The sequence below is a fragment of the Salvia miltiorrhiza genome, chromosome 5, assembly GCF_028751815.1.
Source record: "Salvia miltiorrhiza cultivar Shanhuang (shh) chromosome 5, IMPLAD_Smil_shh, whole genome shotgun sequence".
Classification (NCBI taxonomy): domain Eukaryota; kingdom Viridiplantae; phylum Streptophyta; class Magnoliopsida; order Lamiales; family Lamiaceae; genus Salvia; species Salvia miltiorrhiza.
In genome coordinates, this window is record NC_080391.1 from 6,591,808 (window position 1) to 6,613,814 (window position 22,007).

At 34.5% G+C, this 22,007-nt stretch overlaps 1 protein-coding gene across 1 annotated transcript; it reads right to left on the bottom strand.

Annotated features, from left to right (window-relative positions):
- Window positions 1-14,165: 14,165 nt before the first annotated feature.
- LOC130985548 (transcription factor MYB14-like) lies at window positions 14,166-15,004 on the bottom strand. The gene is made up of 3 exons (XM_057908573.1): window positions 14,872-15,004; window positions 14,681-14,810; window positions 14,166-14,607 (listed from the first exon to the last, which is right to left on the bottom strand). Exons 1-3 carry the CDS (start codon window positions 15,002-15,004, stop codon window positions 14,166-14,168), a joined length of 705 nt encoding a protein of 234 aa, XP_057764556.1.
- Window positions 15,005-22,007: the final 7,003 nt, after the last annotated feature.

Sequence of the window (22,007 nt, forward strand, 5' to 3'; positions counted from 1 at the left end):
TAATCAGTGGGCGAATCGATTTGCTTTAACGAGTTTGCGAATGATAATGATAATTTTATTCGCAAGAACAAGCGCAAATTTATTTGCATATCCAAAATCTACTTCCAAAAAAATCACGAACATACATATCTACGAAACACGCCGTAGTTGTTCCCAGCTAAATCGACGTTTACCGCTGAAGGCGCCGCCGGCGTTGTTGGGAACACTTCGTCGTCGCCGATATTTTTGATAGATCGCGAAGAATGCGCCCTAAGTCGAAAAATCATTCAAATTTTCGTCGATTGGAAAAGATGGGTAATTTTGGAAAATTAAATTATAGCATTGTTTACTATAGCCGCCCTGCTACCTAAACTCGTGTACACCCTCTCATCCAATTACATGGTGTAACAGTGGTTTTGTGGCCGAGCCCAACGTGATTGACGGGCTTCCCATAAAACAGGCCTTCAATTTCAAACGCCAACTTAAGACTAACACACACCCTAAACAGGCTTAAACGATAAAATCAAACACGCCCTTAAAATACTAATCTACAACTCCTTAATTTCTGTGCTGAAACCAAATGTGTCAATATTCGTGGGACGGAAGTAGTACATCAATGCGATAGTCCGGCGAAGTCGAAACATTAAATGAACAACTAGCGTGTAAATCGTTAAAATTAGATGGTGAACCACTTTATATCATAATTATCACTGTACATTGTTTATAGTTATAGCATATGAAATAGTCTTTATATAAATTATTTTTTAATTGATTTAATTTGATCAAAATTAAATTGGTGGTACAATTCAAACTATAATAATCTCAACAATTTTCGTCAGTTAAATGTTATAATTTTTTGCTGAGAGTTGGAATAGATTGCCTTTTTTATATAAGTTTTCATTTGATGAAATTTCATAAAAAGTTGATGTGGGGTCAGAGATTTTAGAAAAATAAGAAGATATATATATATATATATATATATATATATATATATATATCCTCTTACTTTTCACTTTTCACAACTCCCAATATTAATTATAACACATTTTCATTACTTCCAATACACTCAACTACCTTTTATCCACTCTCAATACACTCAATAATATTTTTTCTTAAAACCCATGCCACTCCCTCCTAGGAAGTTCTTTTATGAACGGAGGGAGTATTAATAAATAAATCAATAATACATACTCCCTCCGTCCACGAAATGAGTACTCATATTTCCTTTTTCATCCGTCCACGAAATGAGTACCCATTTCCCTTTTTGGAAAGTGTACCCCACACATCTCTTTAATTAATACACTCAAAAAGTGGGACCCTTAAACTATTCACACTACACTCCACGCATTTCTTAAAACCCGTGCCGTCCACAAATGAGTACTCATTTTGTGGACGGAGGGAGTATAAAATAATAAATGTTAATATTAGCAACGGCGCGTTCGTCACCGCTAATTCGCCGGTATAACGTAAGATACGGGTGGTCGTTTTTGCTGCCGCCGTGCCGTCGCTAATTACCGGCGGCAGGGATGCCGCTGCTAATTGTCGTCGGCAAATACACGTTTTTTTTGTAGTGGAATACCACATTAGTAAATTATTGCGTTTCATTATATAACCAATTAGTTTACTATTCCAATTTCCAAATGTGTATGTTACAAGTATTTATTTTACGGTGACGATGAAGCGCAGTTTGTTGGTAAGACGCTTCTCCTCCAACCAATAGGTCGGGGGTTCGAGTCACACTAGGAGCTAGAGTGTGAGTGGGTTTTTTCCTTTTTTTGGTTGTAACAAATTTTTTAAAAAAAAGTATTTATTTTACGGTTTACTGAACCATCATCATTTTGTAAGATTTAATTAAATAAATAATTTGGATGTTGATTGGACATACTATATACATATGACTGGCACGATTCTTAAAGTGTTCAAATCATGGGCGAAGCTAAGATTTGTTTGGGCTAGTAGAAATATTATTATTATTATTATTATTATTATTATTATTATTATTATTATTATTATTATTATTATTATTATTATTATTATTATTTTGAAGGAAGTTTGTACTAGTAAAATTAATTTAATCACTTTCAAATGGGTTGATGCAAACACTCGTCGTAAGCTGGAAATTTTAAAGAGTACCACACGCAATATAATCCGAAAAGTATTTTTGGAGGACTTCTAAATGAGTTCAGCAATTATATTCTCCACTTTGTAAATTAATCAATTCACATTTCTTTAATTGATGTTGCATGCAGCATGCCTTATAGTTATCCCATACATTCAACATTTATTTTAGCGGAAAGTCGAAATTTCTTTCCTCCATACTTAATAAAACCACATATATTATTCGCGAGATTTGCCCTTTATATAAAGCTCTCAATTAATACACATCTTTCACAAAAAAAAAAAAAAAACCTCTCAATTAATACACATCTTTCTCAAAAAAAAAAAAAGCTCTCAACAATCAACACACATACATAGACTCGAATGAACCACAAGCTTTGTACGCAATGTGGTTGTATTTTTTTTCTTTACAAGGATGAGAGACTTGTGTATAAATCTCCATTCTCTCATCACCGACTAAAAAGCAAGAATGTTTTGTCATATTAAATTTATTGACTTGCCTCCATATGAACCACAAGCTTTGTACGTAGTTTGGTTGCATTTTTATCTTTACAAGGATGAGAAACTTGTGTATAAATCTCCATTCTCTCATCTCCAACTAAAAAATAAGAATCTTTTGTCATATTAAATTTATTGACTTGCCTCAAATGAACCATGAGTTTTGTACGTAGTTTGGTTGTATTTTTGTCTTTACAAGGATGAGAAACTTGTGTATAAATCTCCATCCTCTCATCTTCGATTAAAGAACAAGAATCTTTTGTCATATTAAATCTTATGTGTTATAAATTATAGTTTATATCTGTAAATATGGTTTAGGACGTCACAGCCTTTGGGATGCCACAGTGCGATTTGAGGTTTATATTGAGATTTCGCCAGGGATTCGTAAATAGGGTTCAGGACATTAAAGTCCCTGGTATGCCATCGTGTAAATTGAGGTTATGTATGTTGTGATCGTATAAGTTATCATTTTATAAACTTGGACAATTATTGTATGATGTCCCACAGTGAGTATACTTGTATGCCCTTTATAAATTTCAGGTAATTGATGTCAGAGATACGTGGAAAGTCGAATTAGCGCGTCCAATCATTTTGAGAAAACTTTTTTGCATCTAGTCTAATATTTTGCTCAGCTGTAACTTTAAATTAACTCTTGTCTACTTTTTTTTTATAAATATACAATATTAAATAAAGAAATTAAAAGGTCGCGCCACAAGGGACTCTTGTCTACTTTTTGCTCCACCTAGTAGTTAAATATTATCATGACTGTAGAACACGTATGAATTCGCTATGTAAATGCATGAATTGCGAAAATAATGTTGGAAATATGGTTTTAATGCCATATCTGGAAATTATTTAATTAAAATAATAATTTCCAGATATGGCATTAAAACCATATTTCCAACAAATAATTTTTTTGTTATCTATGGATTTGAACTCGAGACCATGAATTCATCCAACAAGGTGATGAATGAACCGTAGATCTTGATGATCTAAAGACTGAAAATGGTTCCTATTTTATATTCAAAGAGGTGTATATAACTATTATTTTATGATTTTCACATTAAATAATAGGAGTATATAAATTTAAGTTTAATTCTTTTAGGGTGTTATACTAGTTCCGCCGCACGCCTCCATTGTTCTAAAGTATCACTCTCTCTCTCCAAAAAGTCATTCTTTTTTGCGATTTTCTTTGTTGCCGCCGTCAGCATCATTTCTCACAGAATATGGCAAAATTTGAGTTCTAGCAGTTCAAGGAATTCCAGATCTACGAAAATCATGAAATGCAAATTCTGATCTAAAAAAATCGTAAATGAAATGTTATGAATTTGTATCATCCGTTCGAAAATCTGTTGTATGAAACAAAGAAATAATATAGTCAATGCGCCCATTAGCCCAATCCATGTTGTCAGTACCAAGATCTATTGGGACAAGGACTGGTATGAATTGTGTTAATGGTTCCATTTGTGCAACCGCCCTGAGATCTGACTCGCATATGCGAAGAACAATTGGAACTAAAAAACAATTTCGTTCCAACCGTGAAAAGTGCACAAATGGATGAAAATTCGTTCCATATGTGCGAAGTGCGCATGATTGGGGTGAAGAATAAACCAATCTCCAGCCTTCCCAAATTCATCAATGCAGCCCTCGCACGATGCCTTCCTCCAATACAAGAAAGTGAAGGAAATGATGAAAAATAAAAATTTATGTTAGAAAATCGAGGTGATTATATAGAGGTTTGAGTATGGTGAGTGATTGTAGTGAAGTGGTGTAGAGAATATTGTGAGTGTAGTGTGTGTAGAAGATAGAGATAATGATTTTAGAGTGGAGCTCTTGTCTCCAAAGAACTTAGATAATATTAGATAGAGTGATGTTTTTGAGATGTTTGAGATTATGTGAGATTGGTTACAAATGGCTCACAAGAGCTCTATTTATAGGTGTGGGAAGATCTCTCTAGATCCCACTACACTAACTTGTATCTAGAATTCTCTACTAGCATCCACTTAAGGAATTCTCTAGATACTATACATGTCCTAGGTATTATTTAGAATACTCTAGATTGATCTAGCTAGTGGTGAATTCTCTAGAATATACATAGCTTATTCTCACCTAGAATATTCTAGATAAGTGCATCACACTTCAATACTCCTCCTTGATGCATTTATCGGTTACTCCAAGCATTCTTCGTAGAAACTGGAATCTGTCCCTTGGTAGTGCTTTTGTGAAGATGTCCGCCAACTGCTCTTCTGTTGGACAATACTTCATCTCGATAAGTTTCTTTGCTTCAACATCTCTCAAGAAGTGATACTTGATGTCGATGTGCTTGGTGCGATTGTGCTGAACTGGATTCTTAGCCATTGCTATAGATGACTTGTTATCGCAGTAGATCTCTGTCGATGAGTCTTGCGGTTCGCCCATATCCGCTAGTATTCTTCTAAGCCATATAGCTTGACATGCTGCTTCGGCTGCTGCAACATACTCAGCTTCTGCTGTTGATAGTGCAACTGAGTCTTGCTTCTTTGATCCCCAAGAAAAAATTCCTGAGCCAAGCTTGAAAGCATAGCCTGATGTGCTTTTCATGTCATCTTGAGATCCAGCCCAATCGCTATCGCTATATCCACTGATCTGTGAGTCAGACTTTGGTTTGTACCAGATACCATAGTTGAGCGTACCTTGCAGGTATCTGAGAAGTCTCTTTGCTGCTCCATAGTGAGTCTCCTTCGGACTTTCCATGAATCTGGATAGAAGGCTTGTTGCATACTTGATGTCAGGCCTTGTTGCCGTCAAATATAGTAGACTCCCAATCAAACTTCGATAGTTGGTAGAATCCGTCGGTCTAGACCCATCTTCTTTCTTCAACTTCTCATTTGGAATGAGAGGTGTAACCACTGGCTTGCAGTCTTGCATCTTGAACTTCTTGAGCATATCTTCAATATACTTCTTTTGTGATAGGAAGATGCCTTCTTCCTCTTGACTTATCTCCATTCCGAGAAAATAGTGCATTAATCCTAAGTCCGTCATCTCAAAGGTGCTCATCATGTCTCTCTTGAAATCCTCGATCAATTTTGTGTTATTTCCTGTGACAATTAAGTCATCAACATAAAGAGAGACAATCAGGATGTCCGTACCTTGAGTTTTGATGTATAGAGTTGCTTCGTTCTTGCTCCTCCTGAATCCTTGATCGGTGAAATATCCGTCTATTTTGCTGTACCAGGTTCGTGGCGCTTGTTTGAGCCCATAGAGAGCTTTCTTGAGACGAAGAACTTTGCCTTCTTGCTTTGTGAATCCTTCTGGCTGCTCCACATATATCTTGTCTATTAGATCTCCATTGAGAAATGCCGACTTAACATCAAGTTGATAGATTTTCCATCTCTTTTGAGCCGCCAGAGCTATAAGTGCTCGAATTGTGTCCATCCGGGCTACTGGAGCAAACGTTTCTGTGTAGTCGACTCCTGGTACTTGAGCATATCCTTTTGCGACAAGTCTTGCCTTATGCTTCTGGATCGAACCATCAGGATTCAGCTTTGTCTTGAACACCCATTTGACTCCAATGACTTCCTTGTCACTTGGAAGATCCACCAACTCCCAAGTATCATTCTTTTCTATCATTTTTATCTCCTCCTCCATTGCTTTAATCCAAACTTTCTCTTTGGATGCTTCTGCATAGTTACTTGGCTCCAAAGAACAAAAGTTGCATGTCTCATATATATCAGTGGATTCATATAAATCTGCTAGAGTTCTTACCCGAAAAGGTGGAAAGTCTGGTGAGGAGTCTGAGTCGGATCCACTTGAGGTATTGGCTTCTGAAGAGGACCTTGGTGGGCTTTGTTGATCTTGTTCTCCATCTTCTGTGACTTCTTTTAGGAGTGTAGTTGTTGTCTGCCTTTCAACACTTTCTGTCTCCCAATTCCAGGAGGCTTGTTCGTCAAATTCCACGTCTCGACTTGTCACCAGCTTCTTGGTCTCAAGATTGTAGATTCTATAACCCTTGGATTTAGAGCTGTAGCCGAGGAAGATTCCCTTCTCCGTCTTGTCCTCCAGTTTGTGTCTTTTTACTGAGGGAATGTGGATGTAGCAGATACTTCCAAAGACCCTCAAATGTTTGGCTGAAGGCTTTTGCCCTGACCAAGCTTCGATCGGCGTCTTGTTTAGCACGGCCTTTGTTGGACATCGGTTGAGTAGGTAGACCGATGTATATACTGCCTCCGCCCAAAACTTCTTTGGCAATCCTTTCTCCGCCAGCATGGATCTCGCCATCTCCATGACTGTTCGATTCTTTCTTTCCGACACGCCATTTTGTTGTGGAGTGTAGGCCACCGTTAGTTGATGCTCCACACCTTCATCTTCACAGAACTTGTTGAACTCTTTTGAGTTGTATTCGGTACCTCGATCGCTTCTTAGCTTCTTTATTTTGCGACCACTTTGGTTCTCCACAAAGTTCTTAAATCTCTTGAAGATTCTAAAGACTTCTGATTTTTCTTGGAGGAAATATACCCAAGTCATTCTAGAGTAGTCATCAATAAAGAGTATGAAGTACCTGTTTTGGTTTACTGAAGGTGTGCGCATTGGTCCACAAACGTCGGTGTGGACAAGCTCTAGTATCTCCTTGGCTCGCCATGTTTTCTCCGTTGGAAATGGTTGTCTGTGTTGCTTTCCGATCATGCATCCTTCGCATACACCTTCTCTTTCATTTAGAAGAGGCATGTCTCTCATCATATTTTTCTGATGAAGTAGCCTTAAGGCATTTAGGTTGAAATGCCCAAATCTCCGGTGCCATAGACTCGTATCGTCGAGTTGAGCCACCATTGCCTTTTGTGGATATTGCCATTGAATGGGAAAGTTTCTATTTTTTCCCATTTTTACTACTGCAATATCTTGGTTATTTTTCTTGTCGTAAATTCGACAAGAATCTTTCTCAAAGTGGAGGGCATATCCACTTTCCATCATTTGGCCAACACTTAATAGACTTTGTGCAAGACGAGGTACTAAGAGAACATTTCTAATAAATCGCGTACCTTTATTAGTTTCTATGGCAATTGTACCTTTCCCTTTCGTCTCCACCAGTTCTCCATTGCCCATCTTCACCTTCGTCTTGACTGAAGTATCTAACTCACGGAAGATGGTCTCGTTGGATGTCATGTGGTTGCTGCATCCGCTATCGATGTACCATTCTTCTTCTCCTGCTTCCGTTGCCGAGTGACATGCATAGAACATGTTCTCCTTCTCATTTTGATTTTCTGAATAGTTGGCTTGATGATTTCTTCTATCTCTGCAATCTTTTTCCACGTGCCCGAACCTTTTGCAGTTTTTGCACTGTGGCTTTCCTCGATGATAGCAATCCTTCTCCAAGTGATTTGTCTTCTTGCAAATTCCGCATGGTGGAAAATTTGCCTTGCTCTCCTTGTTGCTGGAGCTTCCTTCCTTGTGATTGCTTTTAAAATTTCCGCCGCTCCTTGACTTATTGCCTCTAACGTTGAGTTTGGACTGAAAGGCACTCTCAAGTGAACTTTCATGTCGCCTACTCAATCGTTGCTCGTGTGCTTCCAAGGAACCCATCAGCTCCGCGACAGACATTTTTGATAAATCTTTTGATTCTTCAATCGCCGCCACTACTAGATCATACTTCTCGGTAAGGCTGATTAAGACCTTCTGTACGATCCTTTCATCGGAGACGTTCTCTCCGTATGACCGCATTTGATTGATTATTTCCATTATTCTTGAGAAATAATCTTTTGCGGCTTCTGAATCTTTCATTTTAAGATTCTCTAGTTCTCGCCTTAAACTTTGTAGTTTAATGGTTCGAACTTTAACATTTCCTTGGAACTCCTCCTTAAGGATATCCCAAGCTTCTTTTGCAGTAGTGGCTCGAATAATTCTTGCCATGATAGAATCACTAACAGATTGTTGGAGAAGATAAAGAGCTTTAGCATTTTGTTGCTTTAATTTCTTACGTACCTCGATTGAGGATGTCTTGTCGATATCTTCTCCCGGCATGGTGATTCCTTCTTCAATGACATCCCAAAGATCATGGGATTCAAGGCAAGTCTTCATACGAACACTCCAATAGTCATAGTTTTCTCCATTGAATATTGGAGTCGTGATGGAGAGACTTGACGACGCCATAACGCCCGCTTATGATCGAACAAGCTCTGATACCACTTGTTAGAAAATGGAGGTGATTATATAGAGGTTTGAGTATGGTGAGTGATTGTAGTGAAGTGGTGTAGAGAATATTGTGAGTGTAGTGTGTGTAGAAGATAGAGATAATGATTTTAGAGTGGAGCTTGATCGCTAATTTCTTAGCAACAAATACCGCAACTAACACGGTGCAATTGTAGCAAATAATCAGTAACCGAGTATCGTATCCACAGGGACTGACACAACGAAATAACTCTAGCTATCTCCTAAACAGACTATAACAGTAGACAGGCAACAAAAAGTAGGAAGGTTTGATTAGCACTAAATTCAGATAACAACAAATAAAATAAGGTAAAAACTCAAATAATAAAAGACTCTGACCCTAGGGATGTACTTTTACTAATTAATTATATGCATTTAATCTATTGATTCAATTACCAATTTAATCCAACCCTGATGAAAGATCACTATATTATTCACAAGCGTCTCTAACGACCACCTATGAACGTAGATTAATTAATCCCTTTTCGCATTCAAGACTCCAAGGAATAAATTAACTCCCAATAGCACATAAAGAATAGCTTCCTATAGCTTCACCTATCGCATTCAAGACTCAAGGCTAACACTATATCATGCATTCCTGAATCGGCTGAACAATTATCGCATTCAAGACTCAAACTGAACAGCTGGACATGTAAATCATTGATCAGATAATTCACAAGAGATTAAGCACCAGGAATCATGAATCATAAGTTGGAGGGCAAATTGATATCAATAAATCAAAAACACATAATCAATCAGCTATATACAAACCCTAGGTTCAAATTAACGAACTAGCCAGACATCATAAAATAAGATAAAAGCATAAATAAAAGAAAGCAATTGAAATAAATAAAATAAATAAAACCCGAAAGAAATTCTGGATGAACAGCTTGAATCTTGAATCTTGCAGGAAAAGAAATCTAATCTATGAAAGCATTAAAATCCTAAGTCTAAAACTGAAAAATATGAAAAGAGGTAAAGAGATGTGAAAAGATGTGTCTAATAGGTCAGGGAAAGGACCTATATATAGGCACAGGAGATAAATACAGTGTAGAACTCGAAAATACTGATAAAATCCGAAAATCCCGCAAAATCCCGAAAATTCGGAAATTCCCGTCGGGCACTATTCACTGTTGTGCGCGACTTTCTTGTTTCGGCCATATCTTCTTCGTCCGAACTCGGATTTGCGAACCGTTTGCGCCTACGAACTCGTATCGAGACGAACTACAACTTTAATTAAGATCAACAGTCCAAATTCGAACTCCATATTTCTGTAAAATTCATCAAAGTACGAGAAAGTAACATATTTCACAAAATAAAATAATTTAAGCACAAAACAATCATCCAACACTCAATTTCCTATAAAATTAACATCATAAGAACACTAAAAACCATGGAAACATGAGTGTTATCAGAGCTCTTGTCTCCAAAGAACTTAGATAATATTAGATAGAGTGATGTTTTTGAGATGTTTGAGATTATGTGAGATTGGTTACAAATGGCTCACAAGAGCTCTATTTATAGGTGTGGGAAGATCTCTCTAGATCCCACTACACTAACTTGTATCTAGAATTCTCTACTAGCATCCACTTAAGGAATTCTCTAGATACTATACATGTCCTAGGTATTATTTAGAATACTCTAGATTGATCTAGCTAGTGGTGAATTCTCTAGAATATACATAGCTTATTCTCACCTAGAATATTCTAGATAAGTGCATCACACTTCAATAATTTAGTTTAGGGAATAGTTAGATTTTGTGATAGTTGTAGCATTTCGCATTAATTTGCTCATATGATTTGTAATTATATATTGTTTACAAAATGAAGAAAATAAATAAAATGTTGATTTGAATTTTGTTCATCAATTATAGTTAGATTTGTTAGAACAAAGTGCAAATATATTATTTTTATTGCGGCATTTTTGTAGGATGAATGTTACGAAATGACATATTCGAAACATTCGTTCCAATGTCTTTCGCACCAGGTAGAGGTGGCCAAAAAAATCGGAATCAAAAATTGAACCGTGAAATCGGACTGTCCGGGACGGTTCCAGAACCTGAACCATGTTAGACGATTTCGAACCGGAACGGAAACCGGGTTCGACCGGTTTGGTTACGGTTCCAAGTTTACAAAATCGGCAGTTCCCGATTCAAAACCAGAACCAAACCGTGGAACCGCCAAACCGCCCCTAGAACCGGCGGTTCTCGGTTCGAACCGTCATTTTTTAAAAAAATTTACTATATTTTGAAGTGTTGTATGAAATGTAAATAATGTTGAACCATTTATTTAGGTTATAAATGGTTAAGGTTTAGTAAGAATTAGATGTGAGAATGAGAAATGAGGATTGACCATTTTATTTAGGTTGTGAATAGTTGAAGTTTAGTAAAAATTCGATGTGGGAATCATGTGCATTGAAAAAACATAAGTTCATGTGCTTCTTTTATATCATTTACTTTTATCTATCTCAAATTCTTATTCCCACATCGAATTTATACTAAATTTCAATCCTTTACAATCTAAATAAAATGGTCAACTCTCATTCTCACATCTAATTCATACTAAATTTCAATCATTTACAACCTAAATAAATAGTTCAACATTGTGTACATTTTATAAACTTCAAACCAACACTTTAAAACATAAAATAAAAATAAATAAATAATAAAAAATATATAAAAAATGGTTCATTCTTTTGGAACCGAGAACCGCTGGTTTAGAACCGAAACTGGAACCGCCGGTTCACAGTTGGAACCGAAACCGTGACACTATGTTTCCGGTTCGATTCCAGTTCCTATTTTTAGAACCGTGGAACCGGTGGTTTCGGTTCGGTTCAAACCGGGAACCGAACCGTGGGCACCTCTAGCACCAAGCAGTTGGTACGAATGGTTCGAATGTGTTGGCACAAGTAGGCCACTTCGCGCTTCGTATCATTCATTCCAATATTTGGCACGACAAACCTTGGCACAGATGTTAAGAAATAGTGTATTGGTACCATTCGTATCAAACATTTGGCGAGAAAGAAATTGGAGTGAATGGTGCGAAATAGAATATTTGTACCATTCGTCCCATTCTCTGTCGCGCCAAGTGTTTGGCATGAATGGTACGAAATAGCATAGTCGTACCATTCGTCTCAATCTCAAGCGCCAAGTGCTAGTTTTAAATGTTAGGACGAATGGTACGAAGTGTGAATGGCCCTACTCGTGCCAACACAAGCGCGAAAGATCTTAGATAGCATGAATGGTGCAAATAGGTCATTTCGTACCGTTTGTCTCAATATTTGGCACGACAACAATTGAGACGAATAATTCGAATATGACATTATGTACCGTTCATTCCAACACTTGGTGTGATGGAGTTTGGGACGAATAATGCGAAATGAAATATTCGTGTCATTTGTCCCAACATTTCACACGACAGAAATTTGAAATAAGAACACAAATTCAAAAATAATATTTTATTCATCTTCATCATTTTACAAACAAATACAACTAAAAAACTTATAAAATAACACAAAATAAAACGAAAATTGCACAAATCTAGCTATAAGCCATAATTAAATCTACAATTGTTTGAAAATGATACCATTGGGGATCTTTACTGACAATTCCTAACTATATGTCAATACTAACTGGATATCATTGGGTATATATCTTTCGCCAATGAATACATGTTCTGGGCATGGGCACATATTATGGGTGGTGCTAATGGGTGAATTGATCTGCGGACATGACAGATCTTGAAACAGATGGTACAAATTTGTTCCATTCGTTCCAGATCTTGTTAAATATGTATTTGCATCTCATAAATGGAAGTATATATGGATAAGAGGATGTGGACAACGACATATTGGTAACATCAGAGACGGAGAGAGAGAGAGAGAGAGAGAGAGAGAGAGATAAAGCAGCTCGGCGGTGCGACGGAGGAACTAGGGTTTCAAAGAAAGAGAGCCCATATTTTTTGTAGGAACAAGAAAGAAGAGCGATGGTAATTTCGTTCGAAATAGTTCAAATTGACTAACTTTTATTGAAAAAATGTTGACTGGACAACTATTGATTTTCACTATTCTCAATGGATATTTCGCACCATTAACACACATAAATAAATCTATATAAATAGGAATCATAAGATAAATAAATAAATATATATATATATATAGGGGAGGGCTAAAATAAAAACACTTCTTAGAATATAAAATAGGAATCATTTTCAGCCTTTAGATCATCAAGATCTACGGTTGATTCATCACCTTGTTGGATGAATTCATGGTCCTGAGTTCGAATCTCATAGGTAGCAAAAAAAATATTTTTTGCAATTCAGATATTTGCACAGAGAATTTGTAGGTGTTCTACATAGAATTCACACATTTTAATTAGTTTATAGCTTATATGTTAAGAAGTGTTCAACGAAATGACTGTTACGAACGTTTAACGTTCAAGGGGAATTACTGACATGTTCAATGTTCTCTATTATTTGAATATTTGTTGTTCTCCACATAACCTAACCCTATATATATAATTACACACACAAACACATATAGGCCATGTCACCTCTTTTACATTTTTTTTTACAGTTGTTGAATAAACAATTTTAAATATAGTGTGACCGTGACCATGAACTTGAACATTAGAGTTTTAGCATCAGCCATTAATCATTCTACCATTAAGTTAACACATATTTATTTTTCATACACTTTCTTAGGGTGTATGCTCATAAAAAGGTAGAAATGGTATATAAAAATAAATTAAAAATATATAATGATATTTTATTAAACCAAAAATGAGGATATTTTCTTAATTAATTCATGAAATTCTTTACAAGAAAATTAATATTTGAATTTTGAAGGTACTTGAAAAAGATTATTTAAATTATCTTCTAAATTGTTTCATCTAAATTAGTTCACTCTCTTTTTTGAGTTGTTGGTGGCCGTTTTTATCTACATTATATTATGTATATTAAGATTAAGATATAGCTCTTTGTATTTGTAATTAAATTTTGTATGTATGTAATATTCTACACATTTTGATACCATGCATCGCACCGGGTACAAAACTAGAAATATGCATTATGAAAATCTTTATAATACACATTTCATGTAAAAGCTAATAGATTTGAAGTCACATAAGTACAGAAAATATAAATATAATATCTAAATACTACTCTTTACAATATCTTAATATTAATTTTTACACTTTATATAAATACAATATCTAAATACATATAAAATATTAAAAATATTTAATAACTATAATTATCGTCGTGCATCGCCCGAACGAGCGTACATCAAAATAAAAATTAAATAAACGAGTTACCCATTACACGATCATATCAACAAAACCAATTTGATTCTAACCTAAGCTACAAATTTCTAATATCTCCCACTGATTTAGTTCAAATAAGTTCCGTTAATTCATTGGCCTTATTAAACACATCCGACCAAACACTGCAATCTTCCATATTTAATTCCGAGTCAGCAAAACGAAGTTGATCAGGATGGTTATAGCCAGATGAGAAATCACTAATGTCACTCCATTCCTCCACCGGAAAAACCTCCAACCAGAAACTCTCACCCATCTCCGGCCACTTGTATAACAAATTCGACATCAGAGCATCGTCGGAAATGATGGCCGATGAGACCTCACTGAGGGATTCCCCCGGCATGCTGAGCTCCACTTGTTGACAATACTGATTAGATGAGTATTCAACTTCTCCGGTCTTGATTTGCGGTTGGGGTTGATATTTTCTGGCGACTCGTTTCTTCAAGTAAGTGTGCCAAACATTTTTTATCTCATTATCTGTCCGCCCCGACAATCTTGATGCAATCACAGACCATCTGAAGAAAACAAGATTGATGCGAAAATGCAGCATAAAATTTTATAATAAAAAAAATGGAGTTGGAAATGTACTTATTTCCCAATTGTGCATGCAATTGAATGATAGAATCCTCCTCTTGTTTGGTAAAATTCCCTCTCCTAATATCGGGGCGCAAGTAGTTCATCCACCGGAGACGACAACTCTTTCCACACCTCAACAATCCTGGTCCACGAAGCCCGTAAGAAGAAAATAAATGCAAAAATGATAGAAGTTTATTTCGTACCGGCCTGTTTGGGAAGTGCCCGCCAATTGGGATGCCCATTTTGGGTGATGAAGTTGATGAGAATTTGATCTTCTTCCGCAGTCCACAAGCCTTTCTTCAGGCCCGTTTTATCGCAGCATGGAGCCCTAACCATTAACGAGATGAATATAAAATCATAACAAACAATATAATTTCTTTTACTTTTGTAACTCTTTTCAGTTTAATTTATACTATGATGTTGTGTGTGAGAGTTCTTGATGGAGGTGGACAACTAATGGAAAGCACACAATGCAAAATGGCTATTTATATATCACTATAAGTATTTGGATTTAGAAAAATTGGTGGGTCCGTTGTGAGAGTCTAAAATTTGATGTTTCTTTGTTTTCCCGCAAATTCTCAAAAACAAAAAAGGTGGCACTATGTGTGAAGACCCAAGTATGGAAAGAAGGGTGATTTGATGATAAACACTAATTTTCCATGATTTTTTTACATGTTTTATTGAGATCATGCACTTATGTGATGTCTTTTGATTCATTTTTATTATTATATGAAAATGTCACATTTCGATGTAATTTTATGAGTTAATAATATACTATTAGCCCATTTCATATAGTAAAAGAAAAAATTATTCATGAAGATAAAAAAAATAAAAATAAAAACCTTTTTATCGTAAATTTACTATTTTACTTTTAGTGACTTTTTTAATAAAAATAATTATAAAAAAATGTGACCTAACTCCATCCCCCAAATTCAGCGACGCCCCCCCTAAACCCTTACGCCACTCGCTCACCCACCCCCCAACCCCCTCTGGCGACGCCATCACGCCATCACGCCAAAATTGAATATTGTTATATTCCCTACAGTTGCCTGAATAACCGATCATAATGTGCATAGTGCACAGACCAACCTTAAACAATTCATTCTCTCTCTTGTTATAATGACATATTAATTATAAAATATATCTAACAATAAATAATAGTATAATAAAATATATTTTAAGTTGAAGTAAGTTATTGATAAAACATTATAGAAAGTAATTTTTTATTAAAAGGTTAGGTTAAGATGGGTTGTTGATAAAGAGTCTTATAATTAGTATTGAAAATGGTGAAAAGATGAAAAATAAGAATAAGCGGGGTATTATTAGTGGTGGAGTAGTGTCCCAAAATGGATAAAAAGTTATTTGAGAGATGACCCAAAAAATAAAGATATGAAGTTATTTAAGGGACGAAGGGAGTATATTATTTAAGTAGCGGATATTACTAATTTATTATAAGAGATTGAGACATGAATGGGTACAAAAATATATTTTAATTGAATTTTAGATTAACATGAGTATATAAATTATAAACGAGAATAAATATATAAATTTATAACAGCTTATATTTATAAATTAAATGAGTTCGTGTAACTAATCAAAATTGGGACGAGTATGAGTATATATATTTTAGACGGGTAAGAATATTTATCAACATGTTTTCGTGGAATTTTCTCTAATTTTAATTGTTTTGTTATTCAAATTATATTGTTATGAGTAACATACATTCTTGACGGGTACGGAAATTTTATCAACATGTTTACATAATTTTTTTTTCTAATTTATAATCTCTTAATTTTGTATATGAATGTTTAATCTTTAATATTTGAGTCTTTATTGAGACGGATAACCAATTATTGTGATAAATTATATTTATAAATATAAATATGTGTGGATATTCAACACATGTTACTATACATTTTTGTGATGAGAACAAATAGTAAAATAATTATTTACATAGTAAATTCATTATTTTGATATAAATATTATTTTATTTATTATATTATAAATATAACTAAAATAATTACTCGTCGAAATTCAACGGGTTACACATTAGTTATTTATTTATATAAATATATTTGTTGCTATATTTTTGTTTTGATATATTTTTTATGAGTTTAAATTAGTTTTGAGCTATTTAAATATGAAATTTTAATAAGAATACAATTTGGACTTTTAAGAGCCCCAATTTTTTATATTAAATGACGGCTATTAATCTTGTTATATTGATGGTTTAGTGTTATTTGTTCTAAATGAGATTGACTAAAATTATTTGTTTTACAATCTATAAATATAGTTATTATACTTATTTAAGTACTATAAAATACTTCATCTATCCCATTAAAAGCGGCAACTTTCTTTTGGGCACGGAGATTAAGAAGAGGATTGCTATGTTATAATTAAATGTGTTCCACCAAAATTAATGAATTAATTAAAACACTTGACCTGTGCAGCAGCGGTCATTTAAAAAACTTGCTTCAAGCGCCACTGTCCACGACTAGGTAGCAGCGGCGGCTCCGCCGACGTGCCCTGACCTCCCTCGCCCATTGACTTCCTCTCTCTCTCTTGGTCGTCGTCGTAATCGCGCAATCATCGCTGTTGTAAGCAGCGTCGTAGTGATGGCAGTGGGGTAGGGAGAAACGCAGAGGAAAATCCAAACGTGGAGAGCTCAACGGTCGAGCTGCTACAGAGGAAAGCAGATTATCAAATCTACCATCTCATCGCTGCTGATAATTTTATTATTATACACTATTTTAAATTAAATATTAATATATAATACTTTTTTATTATCAATTAATTTAATTTATAAATAATTATATTTTTATATAATTTAAAATTTTAAAAATAAATTAATATATCATGATCCAAGCATTCCAGAGGAGCACGAGGACATACAATTACTACTAATAAAGAAGAAGAGCAAGAATAAAAAATATTCGAATCCCAAAATTGTAAATTTTAAAAAGTTCAGGGCCTATGATTTTTGGCGCAGAGCATAAAGAATTCATGACTTCATTAAAAAGTGGCACTGTAATTTGTCATGTCTGGAGTCTGGACACTTGCCCTTTTCGTGGGCCTACCTTCTACATGGCCCATGCCTTGACCCAATTGTAATGAACCAAATCGATGCAATAGTAACACTTTAACAACTATTTTCATATGTTCCAATAGAAGTTGTCACCTTTCCATTTTAATTTGTTCTACTAAAATGGCAACTTTCTAAAATTAAAAATGTTTTTATTTAATTAAACCCAATTAACTAATTTAATTAAAAATTCAAATATACTAACCACAAGCATTGGGATCAACATATGCATAAAATTCTTTCTTATATTTCATTAGATTGATTCTATTTTATTTTTTTTACCAAATTCACTAACTCATTGATTGTTAAACTGAACTTTGATTAAGCTGAAAAAACAATTTAATATATTTTATAAAAACGAGTTAAAACTTACCATCACATTTCGCACATGTTTCAATTATTGGTTCCACTGACTAGCTTACGAGCAGTCAATAAGGTAGTTAATTGATCACTCAGTTAGCAGGATTTATTTGGACTTCAATCAACTAATTTTAATATGTTGATCTGTGTCATTCAATTGACTTATTATCAGTTAGCTTGTCTTAGAACACTTAATATGAAAAACGAACAAAAATGCTAACTGGTGTATTCCCCTCATACATTAGTACATATCCGTCTCAGGATCAACAAGTCCCGCTGAATTTCGATGGATTACACGTTAGTATAAGGTAAATAAAAATAGGGAATTAAGATGATGTTGCGTGAGCACATGAATTAAGGTGGAAATTTCAAATGGTGAGATTTTAAATTGTCGTGTTAGAGATATAATATTAATATATATAAAATTGAAACTTTTACATTTTTTTCCAAATAATCTTCCACATGATTTAAATAAATAAACTTCAAAATAAATTCAACTGGAAATTGTTGTATTAAGAGGGTGTTTGACTGAGCTTATAAATTCTTTATAACAACTTATAAGTTCATTCAAAGTGTTTGACAAAATAATCTCACTAGAAAATAAGTTTATCTATCCCAATTTATTTTTCCACAATTTTATATGCAACAATCATTTTTACAAATATATTATTCAACCATTGTTAGCTATTTCCATCATATACTATTTATGTTCATTTATCTTCAATTTTCTCTTTTAAATAATTTTTTTTTCTCTCTAACTTATAAAGTTAATTATCATAACACTTTGACAACTGATAAGTTCTTGAAAAACTATATCTTATAAGCTAATTGAAATAAGCATGTAGACTTTGGATGCATCTATAATAATAAGATTATTTTTAATACTACATCCGTCAACTAAAAATGTGTTGTGATTTAAGAGTATGGATTTTAAAAAAGATTGAAAAATATGTATAAAGTGGAGAAATGAACTATCAAAATTGATCTGTTAAGTAATTAATAAATAATTTGTCAAGTGTAATTTTTATAAATATTAAATGTGAAAAAACTGAAAATCACTATAATTATTCTGGACGAATTGTGTGCGTGTGTTGGTCAAGCGGTAAGAGGTTAATGCCTAAGGCCAAAGGTCTTGAGTTCAAGTCCCCTGTGGTGCGACATTTAAATTTTTTTATTTAATACAATTAATTTATAAAAAAATAATTATTATCGACAAATCAAGACAAAAATTTTATCTTGCATTATTGGAAAATTTAATACACAGTTCCATTGCTAGAAAAATTAAGGGCTAATTGCCTGTAAATCCCTAACGTTTACACGGAATTGGTTTTTGCACCTATTTTTATTTTTCTACTTTTAAATACCTAACCTTTTGTTTTTGTCTCAAATTTATCCGGCGACCGGTTTTTTCTTACGCCGGCGCCGGAAATGCCACTGTGGCAGCCAGAATCGACGAGTTGGCAGCCGGAATTCTCCACTTGGCTCATTTTTGACATGTGACAAAAAAATCTGAAAAAAATTGAAATAAAAAATACATGTGGAAAAAAAATAAAAAAAAAACAAAAAATCACCCCCTCCCCCCAATCGTCCTTTCCACATTTTCAAACCCTAACTCTCCATCCCCCCACCCAGCGCCGCTCTCTACCGCCTCCACCACCGCCGGCGCCGCCACCACCACCAACGCTCCACTGCCTAGAGCAGCGGAGGAAGCCGATTGCCTCCGTCGTCCTCTGCCTCACCAAGCTCCAGATCTAGAAGCTCCGCTCCAAAGTCGATCTTGATCTCGATAATTCCCCCACCCACCACCGCTCTCTCCCTTTTCCCCACCCTTCGCTGCACCCCAGCGCAATCCCATCTCCCGGCTCCCTTACCTGGAAGACAACCGAATATTCCACCTGGTCCTTGTGCGTCAACCCAGTGGTTCCGAGCATTTCGAGCATGCCGGTGAAAGAGAGGTTTTCCCCAGTGATTTTAGGGAAATTTGAGGTCGCGCTGGGCTGCGGCTGAGGGCCGGCGGAAGGTCGTGCTGGTTTGACCTTCGGCGAGGTCATCTCTGTCTCTCAACCACCGCGTCGTCGGTGGGGAATTCGATTTGATTGTTCTATTTGACGGCGGTGGTTGGTTGTTGAGGATCTTGGTGGAGGTGAAGGAGAACAGAGACCGAGGGGCGCGACGGTAGTTGTTGAGGATCTTCGTGGGAGGTGAAGGAGGACAGGATTGTGGTGGTGATGGTGGTGGAATTCTGCGAATGGTGGTGGTGGTGGCAGGGGGGAGGTGGCGGCGGATAGGGGGAGAGAAGGGGGCGGCGAAGGGGCGGCGCCGGTGGTGTTGGCAGGGTGAGGCGGCGGTGGGTTGGGGGAGGGGGATAAGGGTTTGAGGAAGATGATGATGATTTGGAATTTTTTCTATTTTTTATTTTTATTTTTTTGTCACATGTAAAAATTATGTTTAGGTGTCAATTCCGGCTGCCATAGTGGCATTTCCGGTGCCGGCGTAAGAAAAAACTGGTCGTCGGATAAATTTGAGACAAAAACAAAATATTAGGTATTTAAAAGTAGAAAAATAAAAATAAGTGCAAAAACCAATTCCGTGTAAACGTTAGAGATTTACAGGCAATTAGCCCAAAAATCAAAGGAGTCGTGAAGTGTTTTGTCAATTAAATTACACAAAAACTCATGTGAAACCTAGTTTTAGGAGACCACCCGATTAAATTATCTTGCTAATTCATCATCTTAAACAATGAGCTTTAGTTAATTTTGGCCGTGCATGCCGTTGAAAAATGATTGAATTAACGAAACACAAATGATCAAATTTAACAACGGATATCATATAATCACCCTTTTTTTCCTCTTTTTTTTTTGAAAAATTATTAGTTTCGATTCATGAAAAAAAATAATACTTGATATGAATGTTAAATTAAATATTACAAAAAAACCTTAAATTTAATGTAGAAATTATAAAAAATAAATTTAATATCAATAAGCTATGATCATTTAAAGTGTCAAAATTAATATTTAGTCACTCTCATTTATCTCTAATGTTGAATATCGTACTCTTTTATCATTTTGTTTCCGTTTATTGGTTAAAAAATAAGTAGATGTTATTTTTTTTCCATTCAAAAAAGTTTACATGATTGTTTAATTATAATTATTTATATTTAAATATTTTTATATTTCAGTGATTTTTAAGGCAATTAAGGAGTAGGAAATTTGTATTAGTTTCAATATGAATTTGTAAAGAAAAAGCTATTTATATATCTAAAAATTAGAATTTAAAATATTATATAGATTTATTTAATTGTGTATACAAATTATTTATTTATTTATATAAACATATTTATTTATTGTTATGTTTTCTTTTTTATATTATTCGTATTTTCCCTGATTTCTTAATTGATGCTAGGCTATTCAAATATGCACTTTTAATAATAATACAATTTGGACTTTTAAAAGCCTAAAATTGTTATATTAAATAACGGCTATTGATTTTGATATATTGATAGTTTAGTGTTATTTGTTTAACCAATGAGATTGACTTAAATTATTTGCTTTACAATCTATAAATAATAATAATAATAATAATAATAATAATAATAATAATAATAATAATAATAATAATATTATACTCATTAAGTTGATAACATTGTTATTACACACTACTATTTAAATCAAATACTTATATTTAAATTAACATATTTTTTTCTTACCAATTAATACAACTCATAAATAATGATATTTTGACAATTTTACATAAATTAAAATTTTAATAATAAATAAATATATCATGGCCCATGCATCGCACGAGACAAAAGAGGAGTTTTTTACCTCCAAATTTTCTTTCTCGCCCTAAAATCATAATTTAAAGTATTCTATAGATTTATTTATTTATATAAACATA

Coding starts and splice junctions, on each gene's coding strand:
- LOC130985548 (XM_057908573.1), bottom strand. CDS start 15,004: ATGGTTAGGGCTCCATGCTGCGATAAAACGGGCCTGAAGAAAGGCTTG. Junction 14,811..14,871: donor GGCACTTCCCAAACAGGCCG/GTACGAAATAAA, acceptor TTCGTGGACCAG/GATTGTTGAGGTGTGGAAAG. Junction 14,608..14,680: donor CATGCACAATTGGGAAATAA/GTACATTTCCAA, acceptor TGTTTTCTTCAG/ATGGTCTGTGATTGCATCAA.